This window comes from Triticum urartu, unplaced genomic scaffold, assembly GCF_003073215.2.
Source record: "Triticum urartu cultivar G1812 unplaced genomic scaffold, Tu2.1 TuUngrouped_contig_4242, whole genome shotgun sequence".
Classification (NCBI taxonomy): domain Eukaryota; kingdom Viridiplantae; phylum Streptophyta; class Magnoliopsida; order Poales; family Poaceae; genus Triticum; species Triticum urartu.
In genome coordinates, this window is record NW_024114814.1 from 1 (window position 1) to 10,023 (window position 10,023).

The window sequence follows — 10,023 nt, forward strand, 5'->3', positions numbered from 1 at the left end:
GGTTGAGGTCGGTGGAGTGTCAGGGGGCCCACGAGGCAGGGGGGCGCGCCCAGGGGGGCAGGCGCCCCCACCCTCGTGGATAGGTGGGGCACCCCATAACGTGGATCTTCCTTCCAATATTCATTATATATTCCAAAATAATGCTCCGTTGATTTTCAGGGCATTCCGAGAACTTTTATTTCTGCACAAAAATAACACCATGGCAATTCTGCTGAAAAAAGCGTCAGTCCCGGTTAGTTCCATTCAAATCATGCAAGTTAGAGTCCAAAACAAGGGCAAAAGTGTTTGGAAAAGTAGATACGACGGAGACATATCAACTCCCCCAAGCTTAAACCGTTGCTTGTCCTCAAGCAATTCAGTTGTTAAACTGAAAGTGATAAAGAAAAACTTTTACAAACTCTGTTTGCTCTTCTTGTTGTAAATATGTAAAGCCAACATTCAAGTTTTCAGCAAAGATTATTAATTAACCATATTCACAATAATATTTAGGTCTCATGTTTACTCATATCAATGGCACAATCAACTAGTGAGCAATAATAATAAATCTCGGATGAAAACACTTTCTCAAAACAATCATGATATGATATAACAAGATGGTATCTCGCTAGCCCTTTATGAGACCGCAAAACATAAATGCAGAGCACTTTTAAAGATCAAGCACTAACTAGACATTGTAATTCATGGTAAAAGAGATCAAGTCAAGTCATACTCAATGTAAACTAACAGTAATGAATGCAAATGACAGCGGTGCTCTCTAACTGGTGCTTTTTAATAAGAGGATGATGACTCAGCATAAAAGTAAATAGATAGGCCCTTCGCAGAGGGAAGCAGGGATTTGTAGAGGTGCCAGAGCTCGGTTTTGAAATAGATATGAATAATGTTTTGAGCGGTATACTTTCATTGTCAACATAACAACCAAGAGATGGCGATATCTTCCATGCTACACACATTATAGGCGGTTCCCAAACAGAATGGTAAAGTTTATACTCCCCCTCCACCAACAAGCATCAACCCATGGCTTGCTCGAAACAACGAGTGCCTCCAACTAACAACAGTCCCGGAGGAGTTTTGTTTGCAGTTATTTTGATTTGATTTGCATAAACCATGGGACTGGGCATCTCGGTGACCATCCATTTTCTCGTGAGTGAGGAGCGGAGTCCACTCCTATTGAGAATAACCCGCCTAACATGGAAGATACATACAACCCTAGTTGATACATGAGCTATTCGAGCATACAAAACAGAATGTTTATTTGAAGTTTTAGAGTTTGGCACATACAAATTTACTTGGAACGGCAGGTAGATACTGTATATAGGTAGGTATGGTGGACTCATATGGAATAGCTTTGGGGTTTATGGAGTTGGATGCACAAGCAGTATGCCGGCTTAGTACAAGTGAAGGGTATAAAAAGACTGGGAAGCGACCAGCTAGAGAGCGACAACAGTCATGAACATGCATTAAAATTAATCAACACCGAATGCAAGCATGAGTAGGATTTAATGCACCATGAGCATAAATATCGTAGAGGCTATGTTGATTTTGTTTCAACTACATGAATGAACATGTGCCAAGTCAAGCCACTCGAATCGTTCAAAAGAGGATACCACCCTATCATACCACATCACAACCATTTTAATAGCATGCTGGCACGCAAGGTAAACCATTATAAGCTCCTAGCTGATTAAGCATGGCATAAGCAACTATAATCTCTAATTGACATTGCAAACATGTTTATTCATAATAGGCTGAATCAGAAATGATGAACTAATCATATTTACAAAAACAAGAGAGGTCGAGTTCATACCAGCTTTTCTCATCTCAATAAGTTCATCATATAATCATCATTATTGCCTTTCACTTGCACGACCGAATATTATGGATAATAATAATAGTGCACGTGCATTGGACTAAGCTGGAATCTGCAAGCATTCAATTCAAGAGAGAAGACAAGGTAATATGGGCTCTTTGTCAGATCAACGATAATGCATATAAGAGCCACTTTAACATTTTTATTATAGTCTTCTCCTATCGACCCCCAAAGGAAAGAAAAGAAATAAAACTATTTACACGGGAAAGCTCGCAACAAGCAAAATAAGAACGAGAAATATTTTTGGGTTTTCTTTTTAATTACTACTACAAGCATGGAAAGTAAACTAATTAAAAGCTACAACTTTTTTTTGTTTTTCTTAAGGTTTATTAAACACACAAGAAGAAAGCATAAAAAGGGGAAATAAATTAGCATGGATGATTCAATGAAGAAGTATGAGACCGACAACTAGCAATGAGTGTATGAACATGAATGTAATGTCGGTGAGAAATACGTACTCCCCAAGCTTAGGCTTTTGGCCTAAGTTGGTCTATGGCCACAGCTGGCCTGGAGGATATCCAAAGTTATAGTCGGGGTCATACTGAGATGCAACAGCTATTGCCTCATGAGCTGCCGCTTGGAGACAGGCTGTCTCTGTCCTCCTCTTATACTCGTCCGCCTCCTCCCTGGTTATAACATATCTCCCTTTTTCCTGAAAGTCAAAGAAAGTAGGAGCAGGAAGAACGACGTGATAGGTGCGTCATCTGTCAAAGATTAGTCGGTACTGGAGGAACTGATCGTTCCACTCAACAAACTGATGACGAACCATGGCCTCATAATCCAAATAAACAGGAGGCAACTCAATATCATACCCACGTATGGGTATACCAAGAAAATTAGCTAGAAGGGTTGCATAAATTCCACCGAAGAAATCTCCACTAAATCTATTATTATGCAACCTACGTGCAACAATGGCTCCCAAATTATAATGTCTATCTTCTAATACAACACTCCTGAGAACACTGAGGCCAGGGACACCCATGTGACATGCTTCATCCTTACCATTTATGCACCTACCTATGAAGAGAGCAAAATAATGTATAGCAGGAAAATGAAATGCTTCCTATGGTAGCTTGTGTTATGTCTCTTGATTCCACACCAGTTATACTAGCAAGAAAATCTCTAAATTCATATTTGCGAGGTTCATTAGGACTACCCCATTGTGGAAGTTTACAAGCAGTGTTAAAATCCTCTAAGTCCATAGTATAAGAATTTTCATAGAGAACATGAAAGTTTGAGAATTGCGTGATGATGAAAATTCAAACCTCATCAGAAAGGAATTAGTGAGATAGTGGTACTGGCGGCATTTGTCTGCCTCGAAGCTCTCAAGATCAGCATTACGCACATATGCGTTAAATTCTTCCTTGATTCCTGCTCGATCCATAAAGTCCTCTGAAGGCCATTCACAAGCCCGCACTTGAGCTTCCCTCAGTGGTTCTTCGTTGGCATCGCGCATTGCGAGCCTGGGTCCTTACTTCCTTGAAGGACCACCTTAGTACATTTTCCTAAACATATTTCTTTCTCTGAAAAATTTCTGAAATTTTAGTAATTTCAAAATAAAAGTGAACCAAACTCAACAATATTGATAACAACTACTCCTACAAGTTCCTAGAGGCAATATCATGCATCAAAACTACTTTTGACCATATAAATTTGACATGCAAGCTCAAGAACAGGGTCACCTAAGAAGCAAAAATATGCAATGAATAAAGCACTAGAACAAAAACTAATTGGACCATTGGAGGAGTCACATACCAAGGAACAATCCCCCAAAGCAGTTTTGCGAGAGGTGCTTTGAGCAAGGAGATCGAGAATGGCAGCAAACTGATAATTCGAAGAGACTTGCAAAGATAAACCAATCATACATAAAAGAATTCAGAGAAGATTCAAATATTGTTCATAGATAAACTTGATTATAAACCCACAATTCATCGGATCTCGACAAACACACCGCAAAAAGAAGAGTTACATGAAATATATCTCCAAGAGAATCGAGGAGAACTTTGTATTGAGATCCAAAGAGAGAGAAGAAGCCATCTAGCTACTAGCTATGGACCCGAAGGTCTGAGGTAAACTACTCACACATCATCGGAGGGGCCATGGATTTGATATAGAGACCCTCCGTGATCAATGCCCCCTCCGGCGGAGTTCCAGAAAAGGCCCCAAGATGGGATCTCTTGGGTACAGAAGGTTGCGGTGGTGGAAATAGGGTTTTGTGGTGCTCCTGGATGTTTGCAGGGTATATGAATATATATATATAGGAGGAAGAAGTAGGTCAGTGGAGAAACGAGGGGCCCACGAGGGTGGAGGGCGCGCCCAGGGGGTAGGCATCCCCCTGCCTCGTGGCCTCCTCGTCGATTGCTTGACGTCCACTCCAAGTCCTCTGGATCATGTTTGTTCCAAAAATCAAGCTCCCGAAGATTTCATTCCGTTTGGACTCCGTTTGATATTCCTTTTCTGCGAAACACTGAAATAGGCAAAAAACAACAATTTGGGCTGGGCCTCTGGTTAATAGGTTAGTTCCAAAAATAATATAAAAGTGTAAAAATAAGCCCATTAACATCCAAAATAGATAATATAATAGCATGGAGCAATCAAAAATTATAGATACGTTGGAGACGTATCATCCTTTTCTTCGGAGCACCTCGGCCTGGCACATGCACGGGATCCAGAACCTTTTTGAAACCTTCACCATCAAGGTTAGCTGATTGTGGCATCAGCGGGCCAAACCTAATGCTGTTACCCTGAGCATTAGTTGATCCCTTGCTATCAGCTTGTTTACTTGTTGATCCCTTGAAAACATCTTGTCCTTACAAAACCCTTTTTAGATGCTGAAACGTCTCACCAGAGTGGCATGCCTTGAAACATGCTGCGTGACTAAAATTCCTTAGCTCACAGTACCTTTGTAGGGCTGCAGAGTATGCATACATCTCGCTCTTTCTGGTCGGTGCGAATGCACATTTTGCACCCATTGTCCACCTAGTGGGAACACAACACCTGGGCAGTGTTTCTTCTTGTAAAATTCCCAATATGTAAAATATGTGGGAACATGGTGTGCCTGCGCATTCCAATTTGCGGCAAGAACAGCTGATACTGCGAAGCAGACCTTCCTTCAACTCCGTGCGCACTTTGATCTTTTTATCCATTCTTTCCTTCTTAGATACAACGTATGTGGTAACCTCTGCTGCATCAAGTACCTCTCTGATCTCACATTTTTTGACATCATCTATGCTCTATAAGACCAACTTAAACACAGCAGGAGTGAAAACTTTCGCGGCGTGTTTCGCAAGAACTGAACCATTTTCCTCTGTGAATGGAACGGACTACAAGGCCTCGACGTCTTGGAGAGCCTCGTTCAAGCGTCGCGACGCAAGGCAACGCTCATAGTGCTCTAGCATTTGAAACAACATCATTTTAGCCTCAAGATGCGTATGTAGCACCGAGTTTAAACTCTCACTCCGCTGATTGCTGCTCAATCCTAGGAAACAACGACCCTCAAGATATGGAGCACACCACAGTTTTCTCATCTTATACATCTGATGGAGCCAGGAGTCCTCACTTGTTACTTTATTCCGTTGTAAGAAGTGTAGCCATTTTCTCTCATGCTCTTCAATGGAAGATGTATCATATATGAAATATCTGAATTCCTCCTTTACCGCATCATCATGCAGATGGCGTACAATGTTCTGCTGAATGTGCCATATACAGAGCCTATGGTTTGAGTCAGGCCACACCACCCTGATTGCTCTCTGCATTGCCAGGTCCCCCCCCGCGATCACAGATATAGGATGCTTCTGTCCCATAGCATCAGAAAAGGTCCGTAACATCCACTCGTATGCCTGGCTTGTTTCATGTGAAATGATACCACATGCAAAAATAACAGTGCTGCGGTGGTGATTCAACCCGACAAACGGAACAAATGGCAGATTGTACTTATTGGTTCTATATGTGCTATAAAAAACAATAACGTCTCCGAAAGCCTCGTAGTCAAGTCGGGATTGACTATCACACCAGAACAGTCCCTTCAGATGGCCAGGTTCATCAACCAAGTACCTGAAGAAAAAAAATCTGAATCTTGCTCTTGCCTCGCCACCATGTGATTGATCATCATTTGAGCATCCCTGGAAGAAATTGTTTCCTGCTTGTTAGCATGGCCGAAATTGTAAATGTCCCTCATAATGCATCCAACCTCATCATATCCACCATATTGCATGCACATAATATCCATAATATGGTGTTTTTTGATTCCAGATTTTTCCATGTCTGCAATGTCCGCTTTCTGCTCATAGCTAATTCTTCTGTGTGAACGCAAAAGACACGACATATTCCGTGGGGCTAGAGGATGGTTGTGTTCATTGATGAAATCCTTGACAAACCACTGACCTGTTTCCTCCTGTCTTGCAATCACCAATTTAGCTTTACACCCTACACGAGTTATACTCCGTGGCCTCTTCTTTCTATGTACGAGTTATACTCCGTGGCCTCCTCTTTCTATATTCCATCTTCCTCTTCATGTGCTTCTCTTCACGAACCCCTTCACGACTACACACAAATTTCCTTAAAATTATATGGCAGTTGGATTCATCCCACTCGACATAACTTCTCCGGACACTAAAACCTTTCTCAAGACCATATTTGTTATAGAATCTATAACCTTCATCCTCACTATTAAACATCTTGTTGGCAATATGATAGTGCTCCATCATTGACTCATGACTTACATCCGCCATGTCTTCCTGCATCACAATTCAGACGAATAAAAATCTGAAAGGACAAACATAAATGCATGCAAAACCCAGTACGAAATCTTGCTTGGAATTTTAAACTTTGCTCCCTGTACATGTTATGGCAAGCGATCATAAACGCCCATAAACCGGGTCCCCCATAAACTAGTGAAGTGACCATGGATGATGGAAAATTCTAAATTGAATTGCATGCACTAGGGAAACCTAAATCGACGATGACTAAACTAATCTAAGTAGGAAGTGCAGGCTACGAAACAAAGTAAGTTTATGGCGATATCTCCCATAGGCATTGATATCTCCTGCTGCATCAAGAAAAACAAGCCTACTTTCAGAACAAGCATTGATATCTCCCGGCGGCCTAACCGTAGGGCCAACCGCAGAGTATAGATCCATCTACGAGGAAGTTGGAGTTCCTGCCAAGAGTCACTTCCAACGGGGAGGAGTTGAGATTCGGGCGATTCATACCTTAGTATGCAAGCCCGGAAGCGATGTGATCGGCGGGGGCAAGTTCCTATAGTGTCGCCACTGTCGCCGCCGACACTGCCGCCGCAGATGTCGCTCCTTAATCTTCTTCCTGCCGCCGGACACGTCGTTTACAGTGAAGGGGACGAGGACGACGCCGACGACGTTGTTGGTACCTCTCGCCGGGCTCGTCGGACAGAAGGAAGAGGACGAGAACGAGGACTGGATCTAGACGTCGTGGACGTGATCGGTTGAAAACAGAATACTTTACCCTGGACCATTATGCCCTTCTCTGATTAAAATAATTAGGTTAATTCATTTTTAATCCCCCACCAGATCGGACGGCTAATAAAATTCGAAGGGGTAAGTACTCGAAAGTACTCCCAGTACTGCCCCAATCACAGTAAAGGAGCTCAAGGTACAATCGTCAAAACCACCAGGAATACATAGCTATGCATATACTTGCTTCATTATAAATTAATTGAAGTTTTAACTGCATCTTCAGTCAAACTTGTGATAGTTTGACCATGTTTACCAAAAGAAAAATCAACACCTACAACACCGAATTTGCTTCATTAGACTCGTTGTTACAACAGAAAACACATTTTTTGTCCACTGAAGAAAACATATGTTATTTTTGGCCTCATGACATGCCAAACTCAGCTTGAACAAGATCCGTCCAACATGCCGCGGTTGCGCTCACCATGAACCTTCAGTTTTGTGAATCTATTCGACGTCGATTTGTAGTCACTGAAGATAGCAAACCAGATGCGCCGGGCCAGGACCGTCCTTTGATCCCCGCCGAGAACGAGATGACAACGTCCCCAAAAGCAAAGCTAGCTCCAGAAGGTATGTTCCTAGGATATCCATGGTTGGATCCATGGCCCTCTGCGGCTCTCCGCCTCTCCTCCATCGCTAAAGCAAAGCCAATGATAGGATAATCTTTCCATCAGTTTGTTCTTGCCTTTTGGTTCAAACCGGATCTGTTGACCAGGGTATCTGATCTCTCTCCCCTCTCTTTTCCTTTCTACATACAGCAGCTGGTGTATCATGAGGGCGTTCTGGTGTCTATGTTCTTTTTTTTTTTTTGCGGGGGCTGGTGTCTATGTTCTTGATGCTCCAAGAAAGATGAGTACATCTTGTCGCCTCTGTAGTAATAAGCACTGGTGAAGAAGGCAAGTCGCCATCAAGAATCGAATGCCATGGGTTTTGCAGGCAGATAAATAGCCGTCCGTCCGTGTGCACAGATTCTTACGATCCACCCAACCAATCTCAACCTCTATTTGCTGCATCCTGCACTGCTTATTTGCTTAGGAAAGGTGACTGAGTGATCATGGCTAGCTCTTCAGATGCCCACAGGTGCACTCACTGGCCACCTGCTCCGTTTCATTTGTCTTCTCATTACACATTTTGCATGCAGTTGAATAACTCTACTGTATAGGCTGCAGTAGGTTCGAAAGTTTTGTGACATCATGCCACCAAATTTTAGTTTTTGCACATTTTGTTTTTGCTCTATGTTTTACTAGTAGTGACGATGGATGATTCAGTTCGTTGGGTGCATGCAGCCGGAACAAGTGCGCGGCGTGCTACCGCCAGTTCAACAGGATGGAGCACCTGGTGGAGCACATGCGCGCGTCGCACCACTCGCCGCACGAGCCGCGCTGCGGCGTCTGCGGGAAGCACTGCCGCTCGCTCGACGCCCTCCGCGACCACCTCGGCTTCGGCGCCTCCCTGCCCCCAAAGCCCGCCTGCGCCACGGCCTTCGCTGCCAAGGGCTGCTCGCTCTGCCTCGCCGTCTTCCCTAGCTCCGGCTCCCTCCGCGCCCACAGCCCAACCTGTCACCACTCCCGCGCCCCGGTTCCCTCGAGGTCCATGCCAAGAGTGCCCGTCGGTGGTGTGGTGGCGCTGGGCTGCAAGATGGTGGGCGGCGGCAGCGACGGGACGCTGGACGTTTGCGGGCGCGTCTGCGTCATCGACGAGAATGAGGCCATCGTCTTCGAGAACTTTGTGAGGCCGCTCCTCCCGGTGACGCACTACCGGTACGAGACCACGGGGATCCGCCCTGAGTACCTGCGGGACGCGCCGACGGTGAAGATGATGCAGCGGCAGGTGGAAGCCATCCTCCTCAACGGCGAGCAGCCGTGGAAGGTCAGGTCCTCCCGCGGCGCGGCCAGGCTCCTCGTCGGCCACGGCCTGGAGCACGATCTCGACGCGCTGGGCATGGACTACCCGGCGTACCTGAAGCGGGACACGGCGGAATATCCGCCGCTGATGAAGACGAGCGGCAGGCTGATGAGCAACTCGCTCCGGTTCCTCACACAGAGCTGCCTCGGCTACGACATCCAGACGGGCCACCAGCACCCCTACGAGGACTGCGTGGCGGCCATGCGGCTGTACAAGAGAATGAGCTCGATGAGGCACGGCCCGCCGAAGAACGGGGGCGAAGACGATGCGTGCGCGGCGGTGGCATTCCCGGCGCGGAGGCAGCGGGAGCTGGAGCGCATGTCGCCGGAGGAGCTCCTCAGCATGTCCAAGCCGGACTATCACTGCTGGTGCCTCGACGACTAGCCTCGACGACTGCACTTGCATCTGCATGTCCAAGCATGAGCCACGGCCACTGCGAGGCTGCCCTGCCGAATTCGATTCTTCGGGCTTTACTTACTGATCAAAGGGGAATTCCAATAATAGATTTCACTCATTTAAAAAATTGATTCACTAATTTTAAAAATTGATTTCACTCGTTTCAGTAACATATTTCACTCGTTCCAATAACAGATTTCACTAAATAAAAAAATTCAAAATAGTTGAAATATATCCAATATTTAGTCTTGTTCTAAAGGTCTTTGCGCCATGATTTTAAATATATATATATATATATATATATATATATATGGAATCAAAATATTCGTTTAAATGATATAAATGATTTAAGTTAGAAAAAGTTGAATA

The 10,023-nt window shown here is 44.6% G+C and overlaps 1 protein-coding gene across 1 annotated transcript; it reads left to right on the top strand.

Annotated features, from left to right (window-relative positions):
• The first annotated feature begins 7,164 nt into the window (after positions 1-7,164).
• On the top strand, positions 7,165-9,786 carry LOC125527544 (apoptosis-enhancing nuclease-like). Its single transcript, XM_048692058.1, has 3 exons — positions 7,165-7,246; positions 7,822-7,945; positions 8,640-9,786. The coding sequence occupies exons 1-3, from the start codon at positions 7,165-7,167 to the stop codon at positions 9,640-9,642; spliced, it is 1,209 nt and encodes a 402-aa protein (XP_048548015.1). The 3' UTR covers positions 9,643-9,786.
• Positions 9,787-10,023: the final 237 nt, after the last annotated feature.